The sequence below is a fragment of the Labeo rohita genome, chromosome 8, assembly GCF_022985175.1.
Source record: "Labeo rohita strain BAU-BD-2019 chromosome 8, IGBB_LRoh.1.0, whole genome shotgun sequence".
NCBI lineage: Eukaryota > Metazoa > Chordata > Actinopteri > Cypriniformes > Cyprinidae > Labeo > Labeo rohita.
This window is the reverse complement of record NC_066876.1, coordinates 31,032,066-31,054,301: the sequence shown is the minus strand read 5'-3', so window position 1 is coordinate 31,054,301 and position 22,236 is coordinate 31,032,066. Positions and strand designations below refer to the sequence as shown.

At 31.3% G+C, this 22,236-nt stretch overlaps 2 protein-coding genes across 2 annotated transcripts; both read left to right on the top strand.

The window, feature by feature from the left end:
* Nucleotide 1: 1 nt before the first annotated feature.
* zgc:101664 (uncharacterized protein LOC450064 homolog) lies at nt 2–3,006 on the top strand. The gene is made up of 2 exons (XM_051117333.1): nt 2–156; nt 2,264–3,006. The coding sequence occupies exons 1-2, from the start codon at nt 139–141 to the stop codon at nt 2,906–2,908; spliced, it is 663 nt and encodes a 220-aa protein (XP_050973290.1). The 5' UTR covers nt 2–138; the 3' UTR covers nt 2,909–3,006.
* Nucleotides 3,007–4,906: 1,900 nt separating this feature from the next.
* Nucleotides 4,907–21,619, top strand: LOC127169735 (uncharacterized). Its single transcript, XM_051117317.1, has 18 exons — nt 4,907–5,134; nt 5,311–5,370; nt 6,399–6,437; nt 6,511–6,633; nt 10,624–10,738; nt 10,856–10,983; nt 11,104–11,240; nt 11,955–12,105; nt 12,225–12,301; nt 12,370–12,477; nt 13,361–13,469; nt 13,551–13,733; nt 15,407–15,505; nt 15,589–15,729; nt 15,809–15,949; nt 17,684–17,768; nt 17,849–17,930; nt 20,977–21,619. Exons 2-18 carry the CDS (start codon nt 5,319–5,321, stop codon nt 21,274–21,276), a joined length of 2,070 nt encoding a protein of 689 aa, XP_050973274.1. The 5' UTR covers nt 4,907–5,134; nt 5,311–5,318; the 3' UTR covers nt 21,277–21,619.
* Nucleotides 21,620–22,236: the final 617 nt, after the last annotated feature.

Here is a 22,236-nt window from a genome sequence, read left to right as displayed (position 1 = left end):
CGACATCTGCGTAAGCGGTTGCGTGACGTCACAGCGCCGCCTGTCGGTCCAGAGAGCGTTAGCTGCAGTTAGCATGCAACCTGTTTACTTTTAACGCGACCACAAAACTTGATAACATGTTCATAAAGATCATGCAATATGTCACAGGATGTGAAGGTGAGTAACAGAGGAGCTGATTGTAAATGTGATTGATCGTTTAAAAAACACGCAAGTAATGTTAAACCAGTTCAGCGTCAATGCTGCATGTGTACATAAACATATCAATGTTTTTAGCTTTTTATATCATGATATAATATTTAATGTAATTTAACTAAATACTTTAATTAAATTCCATATTACCACATGTTATAATTGATTTGTTATGTATATAATTTGTTTGTTTTGTGTGTTTGTCTGTGTAAAAACAAAACACTATTTATACTTTTATTTTAACATATCCTACCACGGTATATACATTTCTTGTATTTTTTGTTTATTGTGTGCTGGTTAAAATGTTGAAATTAAGATATTTTAAGAAATGTGTTTGTCTTGCGTTTTTAGAAATATTTTTTTGATACATGTATTTATTGTAAAAATACAGTAAATTGTAAAATATTATTAGAATTTGAAATAGCTGTTTTCTCTGTGAATATCTGTTAAAATATAATTTATTTCTGTAATCGAAGCTGAATTTTCAGCATCATTACTCCAGTCCTTCACATGATCCTTCAGAAATCATACTAATATGCTGATTTGCTGCTCAACAAACATTTCTGATTGTTATCAATGTTGAAAACTGTGGTGCTGCACAATATTTTTGTGGAAACTGTCATGTTTTATTTTTCAGGATTCACAGATAAATAGAAAGCCAAATAATAATTGATAGCAAAATTGTGCAGCCCTAAAAACATTCTTAAATACTATATTTATTTATAGTTTTTTTATTAATAGTGTTTGATTTTGTTAGTAATATTTATTTTATAATATTAATTTTTAATATTTTATTTTAAGATTAGGGAATGATTATAATAAAATAATTAATTTCAAAATAATTAATTGATACTATTTTAAATGATTGTTTATTACTACTACTATTATTATTATTTGATGTAATTTACAATTTGTGTAACCACACAATTTTGGCTAAGTCATGCAGCCCTAAAAAAAAGCAGAGCAAACCTGGAATTTTTCTTACATTTTTTTTAATTACTTTTTTAAAGCTATTTTTATATTTTTATGTAGGGAAATAATAACAACAACAACAACAATAATAATAATACATTAATATTAACATAATTAAGTTTAAAGTCATTAATTGATACTATTTAAATCATTTACAATGATTATACTTTTACTACTATTAGTATTTAATATAATTTATAATTTGTATAATCACACATTTTGGCCAAATCATAAAGCCTTAAAAACAAGCATGTTGAAAATGTTGAAAACAGTTGTGCTATCCAATATTTTTGTGGAAGCTGTCATACATTTTATTTTTCCAGGATTCACAGATTAATAGAAAGCCAAATAATAATTGACAGCCAAATAATACAGCCCTAAAACTTTCTTAAATACTAAATTTATTTATTAGTAATATATATATATATATATATATATATATATATATATATATATATTTTTTTTTATACCAGTGTTAGTTTTTTAAGTAATATTTATTACTTTTTTTAAAGTAATTTTTGTTTTAATTTAGGATTAGGGAAATTATTATAATAAAATAATTTATTTTAAAATGTTTAATTAATGCTATTTTAAATTATTGTAATTTATACTATTATTATTATTTAATTAATAATTTGAATAACCACGCAATTTTGGTTGAAAACAGTTGTGCTGCCCAATATTTTTGTGGAAACTGTCATACATTTTATTTCTCAGGATACACAGATTAGAAAGTTCAAAAGAACAGCATTTATTTGAAATTCAAATATTTTGTAATATTATAAATGTCTTTACTGTCACTTTTGATGAAGTTAATGCATTCTTGATGAATAAACGTATTCATTTCCTTCTTTTAATTGTTTAAAAGTCTTATATCCCAAACAGCAGTGTATCACATTATCCACAGAATACGAAGCAGCCCAACTGAATATTCAGCTTTATGCCACTGAAATAAATTACATTTTAGAATAAATTCACATATAAAATTATTTCACAGTATTACTGTTTTGACCATATTTGATCAAATAAATGTGAGTAGAAGAGCCTTTCTTGTGTGTAGTCATACGTGGCAGTAATTCAGTCTCTGCTTGTGTGTTGTCAGGATGTGAGCGTGTATTTCCGTCCACTGCTGGAGGTCAGAGACGTGGTTCTCCTCACACACAGCGTCCTGCAGGAGTTTCCTAGCAGAGTCCTGCCCGAATTCAAACCCTGGTTCCCCTCTGCATCTGACCTCCACAAACCCATCAGACCCCTCAAACCTGCTCCTCAGATCTCCTCCTCTGATCTGCAGAACATCACGGTCCATCTGGAGGAACCTGCGGACGCTTCAGATGCCGCAGATCAGAGGAAACCCGCTGAGAGCGAAGCAAAGAGATTCAGGCGCTCGTGGTGCGTGATCACGGACAGAAGCACTCCGCTGAAGATCACACACTCCTTCTCACGACTGTTTCGCAAGACCATCGAGAAACACGGTCTGCATCTCCATCAGAGAGTCAAATGGGTTGTGTGTGAGAGAAACTGTGGCGCTCGCTGCATGGAGGAGCTTTGGCTGGATCTGAACCGAGCCATCAGACACTCACGACTGCCCACGTGCAACGCCAACTACCAGAGAGCGCTGGCTCAGATCTGGCTTTACTGCGACGTCTTTTACTCCGAATATATTGGGAACTTCTTAAAGCAGGAGTTCCAGCTCTCAGGACAGATCACCTTAACGGGCCATAAACTTGGAGACATCGTTAAGTTATAGCTGTGAAATGATTTGTATTTATTTTTAGGTGTAAATGAACTTGACATTTTTCTATGAAATGAATTTAACACACGTATTAAAAGGTGCCGTGGATTTCACATCCGTCTCTGTCATGCTTGATAGACCGTCCGTTTGTTCACCTTCATTTAAATCCTTCAAGTTAATGTTTACTAGTCGTTTTACTAAGTCAGTGATTAGTACTAGTGCTGATTGAGATGTAAAAGTTTTACAGCATTTGTGCTTCAGACCAGGGTTATTATCATGAATTAAAACAAAATCATGAAAAAATTGTTGCCAAAGCTTTTTCAGCTTTTTGCTAAAACATTTCTCATTTTTAAAAAACAGCTAAATCTGAAATTGACATAAAAATTATTTTATTTTATTATTATTTTTTTTAAAAGTAAAGTAACGCTGCTACAGATGTGAATGATTTCTCAAATCATTTTTGTATCAGGATTAACTGAACTGAAATGAAATGAAGTAAAAAATATAAGATTTTTTTTTTTTTTTTTTTTGCCAAGGCAGCATTTCTCATTTTCATTTTATTTGGATGTACTATAGACATTTATTTAACTAAATAAATAAAACTAAAACGGAAATAAAAATAATAATTTAAAAAAACTATATAGACATCTAAAAAAAAGAAAAAAGAAAAAGAAAAAACTAAAAATGATATCACAAAAAAGTTTATATTTCTCATTTCTAAGTTTATCTCTCAATACCAAGTTTAAATCCATAAAATTGAGTTCATCTTTCAATTCTGGGTTTATATCTTTAATTCTGGGAGTTTCTTAAAATAAATGGTAACTGAGATGAAATAAAATCTTAAAAACGTAAGCTTCCCACCCCGCCCAGGGCAACATTTCCCATTTTCATTTTATTTTGATGTACTAAAGTAAAACTAAAACAGAAATAAAATTAATAGATAGACATTAAAAAAAGGAAAGAAAAAACTAAATAATTTAAAAAAATTACAACTTTAAGCAGAATTAAAATGAAACTGAAAAAAATATCTATATAATCAAAATATGAACAAAAAATGTAGTAGTAAGTTTAAGTAATCAGATGCAACATTTTCACCTGATTCAGAGCAGAAAGTGAAGTTTGGGAAATCACAATTATACAGTTCAAATATATGGACATATGTGACCCTGGACCACAAAACCTGAGCTTTATACATCATCTGAAAGCTGAATAAAGAAGCTTTCCATCGATGTATAGTTTGTTAGGATAGAGCAATATTTAGCCGAGATACAACTATTTCAGTATATGGATAATCTGAGGGTGAAAAAAATCAAAGTATTGAGAAAATCGCCTTTAAAGTTGTCCAAATTAAGTTCTTTGCAATGCATAATACTAATCAAAAATTAGGTTTGATATATTTACAGCAGGAAATTTACAAAATATCTCCATGGAACATGATCTTTACTTAATTTCCTATTGATTTTTGGCATAAAAGAAAAATCTATAATTTTGACCCATACAATGTATTTTTGGCTATTGCTACAAATAAACCCCAGTGACTTAAGAATGGTTTTGTGGTCCAGGGTCACATATGAGCTTGATTTAATCTGCAGCATGATTCCTTTGAATCTCCTTCATGATTCTCAGTACTCTGATTGATAGATTGATTGTCATGTTGTGTAGGTGCGATTGGGAGTAAAACATTGCTGAGTGTGAAGCTGATTGTGACCAAACACTATTTGAATGTTTTTTTGCACTAATGGTGATTGTGAGATTCGTTTATGGTGTGTTTTCTTTTGAATCACATATTGATGCATTTATTATTTCAGCACTTTTATTTCGGTGCTTTTTTACGTGTGATGAAACTTGTGTGACGTTCATTCATATCTTGTTCATCAAGAGTTCCTCAGAAAATGTCCAAATCTTGACTTTTCTCCAGGAATGAATTCTTCTGAATTGTTCAAACAGGATCGTTTAATTAAATTCTGCTTTTCAAACAACAGAAGGTAAAAGGTTTTATTTATTTGCTTTTCTGAACAGGCTTTTTTCACGCACAGATGACAGATAATAGACGTGTGCTGTTGAGTTGTTAAGTTGTGTTGTGTTCAGCCGCAAGTGAAATGAGAGGAAAGTGTCAAAGGAAGTGTTTTTCTGCCGTATCACTCTGATGTTATCGCTTTTCTTCTAAACCTGAGCTTCACATTGAGAAACTGTAAAAGAGAAAGCCACTGAGGTTCAAACAGCATGTGCTCCACACCGACTGTGAGTGATTTTACTCTGGTTATGCCACGTATATATACAGTATGTTTGAATTGTGCATATTGTGTGTGTAGATGTATATCAGTGTGTGGATTTATCAGAGTGACAGATCTACAGAATTCACTTTTATGGACTCTTTTTTTTCATTTAAAATCACTTCACCTTATTTAACTTTGCAGATGAGAAGATGAATGTCAGGAGATCTGTGCGCGTCTTGATCTGTGTCTTCTGCTTCTGCTGTAAGTAACTTTCAGCTCTACACTGTCAAACATGATTTTTCCCCGCCACGGGATAAAAAATAAAAAAGGTAACTGACTTTTTATCTCATAATTCACACTCTGTTTTTCACAATTCTGACTTTATATCTGACAGTGAATTTCTATCTCATAATTTTAACTTTTTTTTCTAACAATTCTTCGAATTATATATCTTAATATACCGCAAATCTAAGTTTGTCTCATAATTCTGAGTTTATATCTTTAATTTTGAGTTTATATTTCTCAATTGACTTTATATCCATAATTCTGAGTTTATATTTCTCAATTCTGAGTTTATATCCATAATTCTGAGTTTATATTTCTCAATTCTGAGTTTATATCCATAATTCTGAGTTTATATCTGTAATTCTGAGTTGATATCTTTAATTCTGAGTTTATATCTCTCAACTTGAAGTTTATATCTATAATTCTGAGTTTCTCTTCATTCTTATAGTTTATATATCTTAATTCTGAATTTATATTGGTAATTCTGAGTTTATATCTCAATTCTTAGTTTATATCCGTAATTCCTAGTTTATCTCTCAGTTCTGAGTTCATATCCGTAAGTCTGAGTTTATATCTCAATTCTGAGTATCTATCTCTTAATCTCAGTTTATATCTCCCAATACTGACTTTTTTCTTTTGAATTCTGGGTCTAGAAATCACATTTGGGACAAAAAAAAATCAGAATTGTGAAATGTGAACTCAGAATTGTGAGAAGCAAAATCAGAATTGCAAAACAAAAGGTTGTACTGACTTTTTTATTTCTTTTTCCTGTGGCAAAAGTGCACTTCCCTAGAAAATACTCTTTCAGTCTTTGTATATATATATTTATATATATATAAAAAATATTATGTTTAATTCATTGTTTTACTTGCTGTTTCTTTCTAATTACTGGTAAAATTTACTAGCTGAAAATTGTTTGTACTTCAAATTTAATTCAGTATACATTTATATGTCATCATAAAAGTTTCTCAGATTTGAATCTGCTGATTGTGTTTGATTTACAGGTGCTTTGGGAAACATAAAGCGCTCTTTCAGTGTTCAAGGTAGAATTCTGTTGTTGACACACATGAGTGTGATGAGATATGAAGCGTGTGAGTTAATGAGACTGTTTTCCAGAGCTGATGGTGAATCAGAAAAAGCTGAATAATTGTAAGGAGCAGAAGAACCTGTGTGTAATGTCCAGCGGTGACTGTCTCTATACAGCATCAGACGGAGCTCCTCAAGTTCCCAGAACACCTGGTACGAGAACTTAAATGAGCCTAAAATGCAGGATTCGTACAAGGTGCTTTAAGTTCTTGAAGTACTTGAATTTGACTTTAAGGCATGGAAAACGTTTGAAAATAGCAAAATCACTGAGGAGGAGCTTGAAAAGTGCTTGACTTATTAAAAGACAATGCATCTATGAAATAAGTGCTTAATTTTATCAATAAGCACATCAATTGTCAAATATTTATTACAGTATACTGATAAATGTAACATTACATTTAATGGTATGATAAGACTGGGTGCTTTCAACTGATTTCCTATTGAACTGTCATCAACTGAACTGCAGTGCTCAAACTATTTCAAATATAGCGAATTAAGCTACGAACTCCACCATAATTCACAATTTTTCCATCTAACATCATGTATTTTGAGCTGCAGCTCGTCATATTAATGGAGTGTTTCACTAGTTAGCAGTAAACTGGTTACCTCACCTTAATATGTTACTAGATTTGTGTTGGATGTTATCTTTGAAATTCAATTCAATTCAATTCAAATTTATTTGTATAGCGCTTTTCACGATACATATCGTTGCAAAGCAACTTTACACCAAATGGAAATATGGATACTTTATTTGTAAATATCATATGTTTTTCTTTTAATTTAGTTAATGTCATTAAACTAGCTAGCTAAGCCTGTAGTAGTACTGAGTGTAAACATGGCTGAAGTTGCGAAAAGCGGAGGAACAGACAAACCGAATCAATTGAGTCATTTACGCTAGAACCGCTCCGATTGATTCAAATGCGTGGCTTCGATCTGGGGTGCGTTTCCAAAAAGCATCATTAGTCAACTATGGTCGCAAGTTCCGTCGTTACCAACATAGTTCAACGATTCAAGTTGTTTCCCGAAACCACAGTTCAAACGAACATTCACAAATAGCGTCACAAACTTACGTGGTTGGAACTACAGCTCTCGACCTGTGGTTAGAAGCTTAGCTCCTTGTTAGTAAGACATATGGGCTCAATAAGCAAGCTAATATGCAGCACAATCTATAGCTTTCACTCAATCTAAACAAAATGCATTTTAATCTATGTATTTTTAAAGGGGTCATCGGATGCTAAGTTCGCTTTTTCATGTTGTTTGAACATTAATGTGTGTTGGCAGTGTATGTACAAATCTACCCTATAATGATAAAAATCCATGCAGCGGTTTTTAATTCATCTGTAAAAATAATATCCCCTTCTTCAAATCCAGCCGTTCTCAGATGCCTGTCGGTGTGGCGTCACACCCACAGAGGCCGCTCCTACAATAGTTGATTGACATGAGCATCTTACCTCAGATCAGCTGTAACAGTCCGCCCTCTTTGTTTCGATGCCGGAGCAGGGATGTAAGTTAGACAAGAATATCTCCGACTGAGCGATTGAGGTGTTGTGTTGCTGGATGTAATAAGGAACATAGTGGTCGTCATTTACTCCCGACATCTGAGCCACTGAAGATGCAGTGGATTACGTTTGTTTGTGAAGGGAATGCGCCTCCCGATCTACATATATCCGTCTATGTTCGCGCGAATCATTCATGATCCAGCTTCACTTAGAGCAGAAGTGAGTATAAGGGGTTTTTTTTATAAATCTTTGCGATCGTCTTTTCTAATAACGTGGTAGTTAGGAAGCGTAGTGGCTAAACGTGGCTAATGCGGCTAATGTAAACAAGACCATCTTTTCACAGAGAGAAAAAAGGGCGGGGCGACCAGAGCTCGTTTGCATTTAAAGGAACCCTCAGAATGAGATGATTTTTGCTGAGCTCATTTTGACAAGGTAAAAAGGGTGTTGTTTTACAAAACCATTGAGAATTTTTAATCAAAGCATATTAGAGACTTTTAATTTAGACCCTAAAGAATCATATCAACTTGTGGAAAATGGGCATCCGATGACCCCTTTAAGTTTCTTCTGTAAGCGCTGTTTTTTGAATAGTACGCATGGGTACCTGCGATGAATCAAACATTAATAAAGCGAAATGACAGGGAACAAAAAAATAGTAAATCAAGTCATCAGGTACCATATTCAATATAGCTGCATTTTAGAGATCTTTAATCAGTCAAATGGCAGTTATTACTCGGTGACGTCATTAACAACGGCCCTACATTGTTGAACTAATTAACGACGGATCCGACCGCCGCGTTCGGGAAACAGTGGTGACTACCTAGTTCGTTTCCACAACGGTGCATCGTACTATGGAGGTTAATCAGCGAGTTACGTCGTTGTACTGGAAACGCACCCCTGTTCAAGGTAAGCGATTCACCAGATCAAAAAAGCCATTAATTTTCAATTTAGACTAAGCTTGTAATGATTTAAAAAGCACTTATAGTGATGGGTGAAACTGAGCTTTTGAAAACTCCGAACCACTGCGTCAGTGTTTCAAAGCACGATCGTGCTTCGCGAATCATTTGATTCAGATCGTGACGAATTCAGTCGGCGTGGATCGCGAATCATTCATTTCAAGAAATGATTCGCAATCCACGCTCCCAGTCCTGATCGAACCGAATTGATGATCTGCGAATCATTATTCCCATCGAGACTTGGAGCGCGGATCGCGAATCATTTGATTTAGATCGGAGTGTTTGTAGCGGGTTCGCGAATCATTTCTCTAATTTGACGATTCGCGATCCGCGCCCAGAGATCCTGATCTGAAATGATGGTTCGCGAATCATTGTTCAAATCGAAACTTTGGATCGCGGATCGCCAATCATTTGTTTTAGATCGGAGCGGGTTCGCGAATCCTTAGATTCAAAGCGGAACATTGGAGCGCGAATGCTGAGTCATTTGATTTAGACCCGTGCTTCGGAGCGGGTTCGCGAATCTTTTCTCTAATTGAGCGATTCGCGATCCGCGCTCCGAGCTTCTGATCTAAAATGATGGCTCGCGAATCATTGTTCAGATCGGAACTTTTAGATCGCGAATCGCGAATCATTTGTTTTAGGTCGAAACTTTAGAGCGGGTTCGCGAATCCTTGGATTCAAAGCGGAACATTGGAGCGCGGATGCTGAGTCATTTGATTTAGACCCGTGCTTCGGAGCGGGTTCGCAAATCATTTCTCTAATTGAGCGATTCGCGATCTGCGCTCCGAGCTCCTGATCTGAAACGATGGTTCGCGAATCGTTTGTTTTAGATCGGAAGATTTTGATATAAATTGGAACTTTGGAGCATAGATGTTGAGTCATTTGTTTCAGGGCGGGTTTGTGAATAATTTCTGTATTTGCGAATCTTTAGTTCCAAATTGGATTGCGGATGCCGAATCATTTGATTTAGACCAGAGCTTCGATACGGGTTCTCGAATCATTTCTCTAATTGAACGATTCGCGACCCGAGCTCCGAGCTTTTAAACTCTGAATCGCGAATCATTTGTATTAGATCGGAGCGGGATCGCGAATCTTTTGATTCAAATTGGAACTTTCAAGCGCAAGTTCTGAGTCATTTGATTTAGATTGGAGCTTTAGAGCGGGTTCGCGAATCATTTCTTTAATTCAACGATTCGCGATCCGTGCTCCGAGCTTCTGAAATGTCGATTCGCGAATCATTATTTAGATAGGGACTTTCGATTGCGGATTGCGGATCGCGAATCATTTTTTTTGTTTGGAACTTTGGAGCGCAGATCGCGAATCATTTAATTCAGTGCTGGACTTCAGACCGGGTCTTGTTTTTTATTAGGTATAGAACATTAAACCATTCAGTTATAAAAAAAAAGAAAGAAAGGAAAAGATAAAGTATACACAAATATACAAATCCTGCAAGAAAGTTAACCATGTTTTTACTATAGTAAGAGTGTGGTAACCATGTTTTTTTTTTTTTTATTTAACCAATTTATTTAAGTTTTACTATATGCTTAAATTATGGATAGTGTAGTAAAACCATGGTTACTTTGTGGTTTACCTAGGTTAGTAACTTTTTTAAGGAATATGTTGCCAGGTTAAAAAAAGAAATAAAGAAAAAGTTTATAAAATGAGGTTTAATTCCTGTTTTTGTTCTCAAGACAACTTCCTGAACACATCATGCCTTTATCTGAGTGCTGAGGAGTCATTCACCTGCAGATGGATTCAGACAAACAACGTCAGATTACAAACCATCAGCAGCTTTATTTTCAGCAAGTAAACACATCTGACGAGTGTCATTTCACCAGTATTGCTGCTTTGACCCGACCGGCTGAAAATAAATGAGTAAACATATTTATGAATCATCATGTTAATGAATTTTTTATTTTGTAGAGTCGGTGAGATCCACCACTGTCAATCCATTTTAAATAAGCATTCAACCTTCAATTTAACCATCAAAAGTGTCATCGGCCAGAAAACGCAGTTCTCTGAGGTCTATCTGCTGATCATTAAGCATATAAGTAAGATAACAGCTATGGCTTTTATTACTATTTGGATTCATTTGATTTTAGCATAGAATAATGGAGATAATCGTGATAAACAGACTGAAGATAAATCAGATGATTGTGTGAATGTTGTAGCTCAAGCTCCTCAACCGCTGATCACGTCTGTTAACGCCACTGAAACGTCAATCAACGTCACGTGGAACAGCAGGGAAAAAACAGTTACTAAATGCAAAATCCGTTACAGGCGTCTGAACACAGAGTCATGGACCGAGGTCAGAAATTGCTTGAAAATAAGTTATTTTTATATTTTTATTTTATTTTGATTAAGTGGAGAAATATCTACTTGTCTGAAATAATAATCTTTGATTTTATTTCACTTTTTTATTGTAAAAATATAATTTTTTTTAATTTAATTTTCTTTATTTTAATTTATTTTAATCATTTTGTATTTTTTGTATAATTTTACTTTATATATATATATATATATATATATATAATTTTTTTTTTTTTATTGTAATCATTTTGTATTTTTTGTTTGATTTTATTTTAAGTGGAGAAATATTTACCTGTCAGAAATAAATTTATATTGTATTTTATTTTGTTTACTTTTTATTGTAAAAAATAATATATTTTTATTTTATTTTATTTTACTTTTGTTTTTACTGTAAAAATAATATATTTTTTAAAATTGTATTTTTATTCACTTTTTTTATTTTATTGTAATCATTTTGTATTTTTTGTTTAATTATTATTTTTATTAAGTGGAGAAATACCTACCTGTTGGAAATAATTATTTTATTTTATTTTATTTTATTTTATTGTAAAATTATTATTTTTTTTATTTAAAATTTGCTTTATTTGTATTTTATTTTAATTTATTTGAATTTTTATTTTTGTTTATGTACCATTTTGTTTTTTATTCTGTTTTTATTGTGGAGTGGAGAAATGTCTACCTGTCAGAATTCATGGATTTTGTCGATTATCAGACTGCAGATTTCCCAGCCTCCATCGAGTCTCAGTACGTGATCGAGGGTTTACAGGTCTCCAGTGAGTATCATCTGAGCGTCTCCTGCGTTCTCGGATACGGTCGATGGAGCAACTGGAGTAACGACACTCGAGTGAAGACGTCAGAGAGCCGTGAGTGACGGGAATATAACTTTAATATGATTTTTGTATAGACTGACATTTTGGCTGCTGCTGTATTTCTGCTGTCATGTTCTGTATTTGTGTGTAAGTCATCTTTGGTGTGTTTGCAGTGCCGTCTGCTGCTCTCTCTCTCAGTTATTATGTGTATTCAGATGGAAAAACTCAGCAGCTGCTGCTTCTCTGGAAGGTAAAACAGTTTGTGTGTGTTTGTTGTTTCTCTTGTGCTGTAAATCACAACGCTGTGTGTTTCTGAAGGCACTGGACTTCACTGATGCTCGAGGACTCATTCAAGGATATGAAGTGTCCTACATGCCTATCAAACAACCCTCTCAGAAGAAAACCATCCACACCACTCATCTCAAGGTGAATTATTTTATTTTATTTTATTTTATTTTATTTTATTTTATTTTATTTTATTTTATTTTATTCCTAAAGCTTGAACAACTAAGCATGACAGTTGGAACACCAATATATTGTATTTTAAATTGTATTTTAAGTTGCATTTAATTTAATTTAATTTAATTTTATTTAATTTAATTTAATTTAATTTAATTTTATTTTATTTTATTTTATTTTATTTCATTAATTTAAATTAAGTTAATTTTATTACCAAAGAATAAATGTAATTAACAAATTTAATTTGTTAATTTAATTTATTTTTTATTATTATTTTATTTTATTTTTTAATTTTATTGTATTTTTTTATTATTTTATTTTATTTTATTTTGTTTTATTTTGTTTTGTTATTTTATTTTATTCCTAAAGCTCAAACAACTAAGCATGACAGTTGGAACACCAAGATATTGTATTTTAAATTGTATTTTAAATTAAATTTATTTTATTTTATTTTATGTTATTAATTTAAATTAAGTTAATTTAATTACCAAATTTATTTTTTATTATTATTTTATTTTATTATTTTATTTTTTACTATTTTATTTTATTTTATTCCTAAAGCTCAAACAACTAAGCATGACAGTTGGAACACAAAGATATTGTATTTTAAATTTATTTTATGTTTTTTTATTTTTTTTTATTAATTAAATTTATTTTTTATTTTATTTTATTTTATTTTATTATTATTATTATTATTATTATTATTGTTTTGTTTTGTTTTTTTAATTTTATTTTATTCTGTTTTATTTTATTGTTTAGTTTAGTTTACCAAACATTCATCAAATCCAGGCATCATTTCTGATCATGAAGGTGAGATTGACTAAACAAGTGGTGTTTGTAATGTCTGTAGGTTGTTGTTCCGGTAAGGTCAGAGGAATATGATGTCTCTGTATGTGCCTATAATAGCGTGGGACGCTCGCCGTACCGCCGGATCACAGTCAACGCATCTGATATTTACGGTCAGCAGGTGTCATTTCTCAAAAGTATAATTGGGAGATAAAAAGTTACATTATGTTGTTAAATGAGTTGTTTTCCCACAGATTTGCCACCAGTGAAGAGTCTCTGGGTTTATTCTGATGGTTCTTCGCTGCAGATTCTCTGGGAACACGAGTTTACCATGGTAAACGTCAGTGAGTTTGCTATCGAATGGGGCACCGCGACCGACCGTGAGCACAGACTCTGGGAACGAGTCAGCAGGTCCACATTTACAGCCCATCTGACAGGTCTGATTATACAGTATGCATGTCACAAAACATGTCTGGATCATATTTAATCCTAAAATATAATGGTAACCAAGCCCATGATTTTGGCCATGATTTTGGCCATAATCTTGGTCCATGATGTCATGCTTCAGTGTTTGAGCTCCAGGAAATAAAGTAAAGTAAAGTAAAATAAAATAAAATAAAATATCAAACAAAATAAAATAATATCAAATATCAAATAAAATCAAATAATATAAAATATCAAATAAATTAAAATGTAAAATAAAATATCTTGGTGTTCCAATTGTCATGCTTACGTGTTTGAGCTTCAGCAAGTGAATAAAATAAAATAAAATAAAATAAAATAAATTTTAAATTTAAATTTAAATTTAATTAAAAATACAATAAAATTTAAATTAAGTGTTTGACATTCAGGAAGTGAATTAAAAAAAATGAAATGAAATGAAATTAAAATAAGTAATATTAAATGTAATTCAATTTAATTCAATTTTATTAAAAATACAATAAAGTAAAATTAAATTTTAAATTAAATAAAATATTTTGGTGTTCCAACTGTCATGCTTAAGTGTTCGAGCTTCAGGAGTAAAATAAAAAAAAATACAAAGAAATAAAATACTAAATTAAAATAAAATAAATAAAAAATGAAATGAAATGAAATGAAATGAAATGAAATTATTTTGGTGTTCCAGCTGCCATGCTTAAGTGTTTGAGCTTCAGGAAGTGAATAAAATAAAAATTTAATATTATTTAATTTAATTTAATTTAATTTCATTTAATTGAAAATACAATACATTAAAAATAAAATGTAAAGTAAATTAAATTAAATTGTTATTTTGGTGTTCCAACTGTCATGCTTAAGTGTTTGAACTTGAACATACAATAAAATAAAATCGAAAATAAAATACAATGTAAAATAAAAAGTAAAAGTCAAGTAAAGTCAAAATGAAAAAGGTAAAACATTAATACAATGTGAAATTCATTTTTAAAAATCATGTTTTTTGCAAAGTTTGATTATATAATCAATTATATTCTTTTTTTATAAGCAATTTTAATGTATTGCTTATACATTACATTTATAAGAGTTATGTAATTCTTTTAGGGCATTAAGATTTTTATCATTGTGATATTATTTTCAAACTGTATTACAGGCTGGAATTGAACCCATGATCTTGGTGTTGTTGTGAGCGCCATGTTTTAATGTTTGAGCTTCAGGAATACACATTTAAAAAAAAATAAATAAAAAAAAATGTGAAGAAAAAAAAAAAACCTCTCAATTTAAAATATATATATTTATATTTATAATATATATTAAAATTATTTTACTGTAATAAAAACAGTATTAAAGTACATTTATTTCTATAGCAACTTTCATCTTACAAGATTCAAAAGCAATGAAAATCCAATGAGAATTATTAAAAATAATGAGAATTGCAACAAATTTAAAAAGTGAAATTCTGGACACATTATTGTGAATTTGTATATAATGCAAAAAAACATCTTAAAGGTCATGACCTGGCTTAAGTTTCTTTATGAAAAGTATCATTTCTTTTTGATCTGATTGTGATCTGGAGCTGTTTTTTGTGAGTTTCACTCACTCATATGACCTGTATGTAAGTTTTGGTATTATATTGTGACATAAAATCATGATAAATGTAAAAACATGCTGATTGAAGGCATTGAAGCGCAGCAGACGTACGTCATCGGCGTGTTTCCCATCTACGAGTCTCTCTGCGGGCCGTCGACCCTCATCTCTGCTGATCTACAGCACGGCGGTCAGTGATGATCAAAGTGTCAAAGCTTTCAAACCGTTGTGAGTTGTTGAGTTCTGATGTGTGTTCTGCTGATGTGTTTTCAGCTCTGTTAGATCTGGTGCGGTTCCGTGTGGTGAACGTGACGAGCTCGTCTGTGGCGGTGGAGTGGACGTGGCAGAATGCGAACCCCAGCGTCAGTGTGCTTCACTACAAACTGCTGTTAACTGGACCGAATGACACTCAGTGTAAGTCACTGGTGTGTGAATCTGTGTGTGAACGTGCTGTACGTGTGTCAGATCTCTCACTCTCGCTCTGTTTTCTCAGCTCTCACAGTCCTTCCTTACAAACAGCAGCACTCGTTTGTCCATCTCCGTCCAAACACCAAATACTCAATCCACATACATGGACGAACTGCAGACAGAAACTTCTCAAAGGCCAGTCTGGATGTCAACACGCTTCTCCTAGGTAAGATCTGATGGGCAGTTGAGGACCAAACCTGCAGAAATTAAAAATAAGTGAATAAATGTAATGACTAAAAAATAAAAAAATATTTATTTATTATTTTATTTATTTATTTTTTTTTTTTTGTATTTTTATTATTTAAGGTATTGTTTAATTTACTTATTTCAATTTATTCATATTAAATTAAATTAAAGTAAAAATACAAGAAAATAACATTTAAAATAAAATATCTTGGTGTTCCAACTGTTATGCTTAAGTGTTTGAGCTTCAGGAATAAACTAAAAAAATTTAATTAAATTAAATTAAATAAAAAAATACAATAAAATACAAATTAGCTTTAAAAAATTCAATTTATTTTTTAATGTACTTATTTCAGTTTATATTTCTTTCCTCGTTTCCATGTTGCACACAGAAAAGTACATTTAAAAAAAGGTTTATTATCCCAAGCAACTTTCATCTTACAAGATTCATCTGAAAGCAATGAAAAACTAATGTGCTTATTTCTATTTATATTTATGTCCTCGTTTCAGTGTTGACTAAAGAAATAAAACTACATACGTAATTGTCATCTTACAAAGATTCATCTGAAAGCAGATCTAATGAGAATCATCATTAAAAATGATGAGAATAATGAGAACAATAATGAGAACAAATTAAAAAATTAAATTTTTTTTTGTATTTTTATTCTTGAATTTATTGTTTAATGTGCTTATTTCAAATGTTGCACACAGAAAAGTAAAAATATATAAATGTATTGTGTAAATAAATAAATATGAAAATAAATACATGTGAGGATAAATAAATTAGTGAATAAAACAATCAAATAAATAAATACATTTCAGTAAATAAAACTAAATAAATTAAACATTAAAATTAATAAATACAATTTATGAAGAATAAAAATAGATAAAAATAAATACAGAAAATAATCAATAAAGGAAAAAAGTAATACAAAAATAAATTCAAGGGTAAATTTAATTAAAATGTATTGGTATTGCTTTAATCAAGTTATTTACATGAATAAATAAATACATTTTAGTAAATAAAACTAAACTTCAAACTGCATTACAAACTGGAATCGAACCCATGATCTTGGTGTTGCGAGCACCATGTTTTACTGTTTGAGCTTTAGGCAAACACACAAAAAAATAAATTAAAATAAAAAAAAATAAATAAATAAATACTGTAATATAATACATTTTGTGAAAAAACAAATGTTTAGATTTTTAACATTGTGACCAATTTTAAAGACGAATAACCTCCCAAAATAAATACAAAAATAGATAAATAAAAAATAGAAATAAATAAATAAATACAATTTAGGAAGAATAAAAATAGATAAAAATAAATACAGAAAATAATCAATAAAGGAAAAAAGTAATACAAAAATAAATTCAGGGCTAAATTTCATTCAAATATATTGGTAGTGGTTTAATCAAGTTATTTATTCCTTCATTTATTTTCCTATTATTAATTAATTAATTTTTCATTTCTGCAGTTTTGCTTCTCCATACTGATCAAGCACAAATCCAACATCAGTACAGCACTATAGGTGTGATATATTAAATATAATACTATTTGTTAGACACTAAACACATCGCAGAGACCATAATCTTTGTATAATAGACCTCGACTGTTTTCTAAAAAAAAGATACTAATTAATATAAAGAAGCAGCAATAGATTAGGTTGATGATGCTGATGAAAACATACATTTGTAAATTTGCCCTTTTTTTCAGATTATGATGAGATGATGAGGTTTGCAGTTCCAGTGATTCTGCTGCTTGTCCTCTGTGGGATTTTCTCAGTTTTAACACGGAACATGTAAGCTCTGATCTCATGGAAAAATCAATCACATCGTCTTGATTTGGCTCCATTAATGACTGTCATCACTTTACACACAGGTGCAGGGAATATTTCTCCCCCATCATCGCCAATCCGAGGTACAGTCTGATCGGACGCTGGCTCCTCAACCCGCATCTTCAGGTCAGGGTCGCTCTCTTCCCTTTGATTATACTGTCATTCGTTTAACACTCATATAATGCTGACAAAATCTGTGTACTATTATCACGTGCTTTGGATCTAAAGAATCGTTATTTAAAAATGCAGTCATAACTTAAACTAAAACCATATAATATCTGATCAGCAACTTCTTATTAGTGAGTTAATATGGATTTTTAAGGTTATTTGAATGTAATTACTGCATACACCTTTTTTATTAATTCAAAATTTTGAATTATTTTTTTTACATTTTAATTGTACACCCCCCCAAAAAAAAAACTATGATGCAAAATATATTTATATATATATATATATATATATATATATATATATATAAATAATATTAAATAATATTAAAATAATATTTAACATATTAAAATAATAAAAAAAAACATATTAAAATAATATTTCTCATCAGCATTGAAAAAAAAATATTTATATAAATATTTTTTTTTCAGTGCTGATGAGAAATATTATTTTAATATGTTGTTGTATGAAATGTATAAGAACATATAATCTGAGAATTATTAGTATTAACCCCATTGGAATGATGTTGGAATATTTTGAAAGTTAACATTAAGAAATTATTTGGTATTTCAAATTACACATGAACCACATAAAAATAACTATGATGCATAATAACTATATATATTTTTTTCTGTATTGATAAGAAATTTTAATATATCATTGTATATAATTTATAAGAATGTATAATCTGAGAATTATCAGTATTAACCTAGTTGGAATGAATGGAAATTATTTAAATTCCTTTGAATTTATAATTCTGTTTAGACCCAAAAATTATTTTACAAAACATAAATTCAAAATTTCATTACATTTTTCAACTAGCGCTATATTATTATATGATCAGCAACTTTGCATTAATGAGTAAATGTGAAAAGTTTTGAAAGTTAGCATTTGACACTTTCTTAATTAATTAAAACATTGAAAAGTTCTTTGATATTTCAAATTACACATGAACCACATTAAAAAACAAAAACAAAAAAAACAACCTATGATGTATTTTTTTTATTTTATTTTTTTTCCAATACTGATATAATCTGACAATTGACATAATCTCAGAATTATCAGTATTAACCCCATTGGAATTAATATCATTTAATTTAATTAAATTTAAAATTCATGATTGCTCAAAAACAGCCAAAATTTAAGAAGCCTACATATTTATTTCTAAATATTACTCTGTAAAGTACATACTCATGTTTATCAAAACAATTCAGTTCAAAAGTGTGTGAGATATGGGGAAAAGGTGAAATATATTTCACTAAAGTTTATACATTAATTCAATTTCATGGAACATTTTTACAATAAGTATTTTTGAGACCAAATGGGACCCCATACACACCCGGGTCAAAAATGACCCGAGTGTTTTTTTTTTTAGGGGTTCAAGCATGTAGCGCTGAAACACTGTGTAATTGTTAGAATGGTCATAGATGAGCGATTTCCACGTAAAACTATCTAAATTGTTCAGACCAAACCGTAAGTCATAGAGACTTGAAACTTGGAGGGATGGTAGTACTCACACTGCCTACAATGTGACCAATTCTCGCCCCAGTCGGCCTGACGGGGGCGCTACAGCGATCAAAAGTATTAAATCGCTTGCCAAAATTTGCGAACTAGTCCTAGGTTTTTCACCCAATCTGTACCAAACCAGTACAGAAAGATTCACCAGAGAGAATATAAATAATTATCAAAAAAAAAAGTTGAACTTTCGACTCACTGTCGCAAAGAAATGCCAAAATATTGGAAAGTGGCAGGGCCACTTTTAGTAAAATGCCTATAACTGCTGAACGGAATGAGATATCCCCGCCAAATTCAGAACACTTATGTAAGAGCTCAATCTGAGGTCACAGGACAATTGGATCTTGGCCACTTGGTGATGCTATAAGACGGGGGGAAAACATAAAAATGGCTATACCTACGCAGCCATTTGTATCAACATGAAAATCCCTGTGCACGGTCTTGGTCCAAAGTGCCATAAGTGTCTATAAGGACATTTGGATATCTCAAAAAAAAAAAAATAAAAAAAATGTGGCCGCCATTGGCCGATGAAGTTTGAGCACCTATTGCTCACAAGGAGACAACCATTTGCACATATTGCCCTAAAGAGGCCAATCAGGACAAAACTCAGGGTGCCTGTTTGACTCTCAGCCCTGAAGGTCTGAGAGAAATCAGCCACTGGGGGTGGTATCAAATTTTTCAAGGGCATAAACGATTGTACGTTGCACTTTTTTTTTTTTTGCACATACACACACGATATTCATATCATATGATAGAATTCCTCATTCCGGACAACTTTGCCTCTAGAAGCACTGCTGTCAATCAAACCGTTAAATAATGAGATGATGTAAAAAAAAAAAAAAAAAAAAAAAAAAAACTACTTTTGCAAACTAGTCCAAGGTTTTTCGCTCAATCTGGGAAAAAAAACTGCAGTACAATTCTCTGCATTCTCTAGGTCAATAATTAGCAAAAAATGTTGAAATGTAACTTTTGGAAAGCTACAACAGGGTCTTCTAGAAAAGGGGCCTGTCCCAATTTACCCATAATCCTATAAAGCCCAAAGAAAAACTCAAAACTTCACGAAACCTGGTGAGCACATGCGACAGGTGATTCTAAACAGGCATGCAAAGTTTTAAAGAGATCAGACCACAGCTGGCACTATAACAGTCATAAACGTTACAAAACACAATTTTTCTATGGTAACATACCTGTATTGGCAAAAAAGCCAAAAAGCGCTTGAACCCCAATAATCGCTGCTTGCAGCTATGTTTATAGTTATATCTACTATTAAAAAAGAATTGTAAAATATTTGAAAAAACTATTATGTGTATTATGAGGGTCTTAAAGCATTTGCAAAGTTTTGTTCCCTTACTAAAAACTGTGCATTTTTATGCATATGTATGTTTACGTATCTGGGTTAAAATGGAACAGAATGTGTTATAAGGCTATAAATACCCTATTTAATTCATTTGAACTGCCTGACAGACTCTTTCGTACTCAATTACAACAGGGCAATGGTAAGATCTGCGTGCTGAAGCTGGACAGTGTGTTCCTGCTCGACCAGCAGATGGAGAAGAGCATCATCCAGGTGGAGCGTCGCGTGTCTTTGCCATCCGATCACGAGGATGTGCTTCCACCAAAGATCCCTGAGACCACTGAAGGTACAGCTCTGTGGAAACCCAGTTCAGACTATGTGGAAAACACTCAAACTCCCTCTATTGTGCCTGAGTATGTAGATTTACCCTTATTACCTCATAGTTCAGGTTATGTTCAGAATGGACAAATTCCCAATGAGAGAATTGCAGACTGAAACCTGCATTGAACTAATGTGAAAACTAGAGATGTGCCATTTTCAGTCTTAGAATGACTCGCCTGCGGTTTCTCATCTCATTCAATTCACTCATTTCACGTTTGCATTTGCAGCAGTTTGGTGTACTTCATATAATATTTGATGAAAGTGAAATCAGGGGGCTTCAAGATGACTTTAGTTTAACTCTCATAATGCAACAGAGATCTAAAAATTATTAAAAAATGTTTTTAGTAAGGAAAAGAAACTTTGCAAATGCTTTAAGTCCTTCAAAATACACATTTATTTTTTGCAAATTTTTACTATTATTTTTTAAGAGATGTAATCTTTTTTTTTTTTTTTTAAATGTACATGTTTTATGTTTGGGTTATTTTAACCCAGGTTTGTATGGAGCCCCAGTAGATGGTAAAAATATTTTTTGTAAATTTACATATGAAGTTCCATGAATGTTAGAAAACTTTAGTGAAATAGTTTTCACCTTTTCCCCATATCTCACACACTTTTGGACTCTTTTGGAATTTTGTTGATAAACATGAATTATAAGACATTATAATTAGTACATCTATTGACAAACCATCGCAGCATGGAAAAACTGATCACATTTTTTCCATCTAAAAGTGAAAGTTTATGCAAGTAAAATGAATGTATTTTGTTTAAAACATTTCAGAAGTATTTAGAAATATGTGGGTTTCATAAATTTGGACTGTTCTTGATCAGTCATGAGTTAAAAATTTCAAAGAATTTCATAAAATTGTATTCATTCCAATGGGGTTAATGCTGATAATTCTCAGATTATATGTTCTTATAATTTTCATACAATGATATATTCAAATAAAATTTCTTATCAGTATTACATTTTAAAAAAGGATTTTGCATCATATTTTTTTTTAATGTGGTTTATGTGTAATTTGAAATGTCAAAGAGTTTCTCATTGTTTTAATTAATTAAAAAAAAGGGTAAATG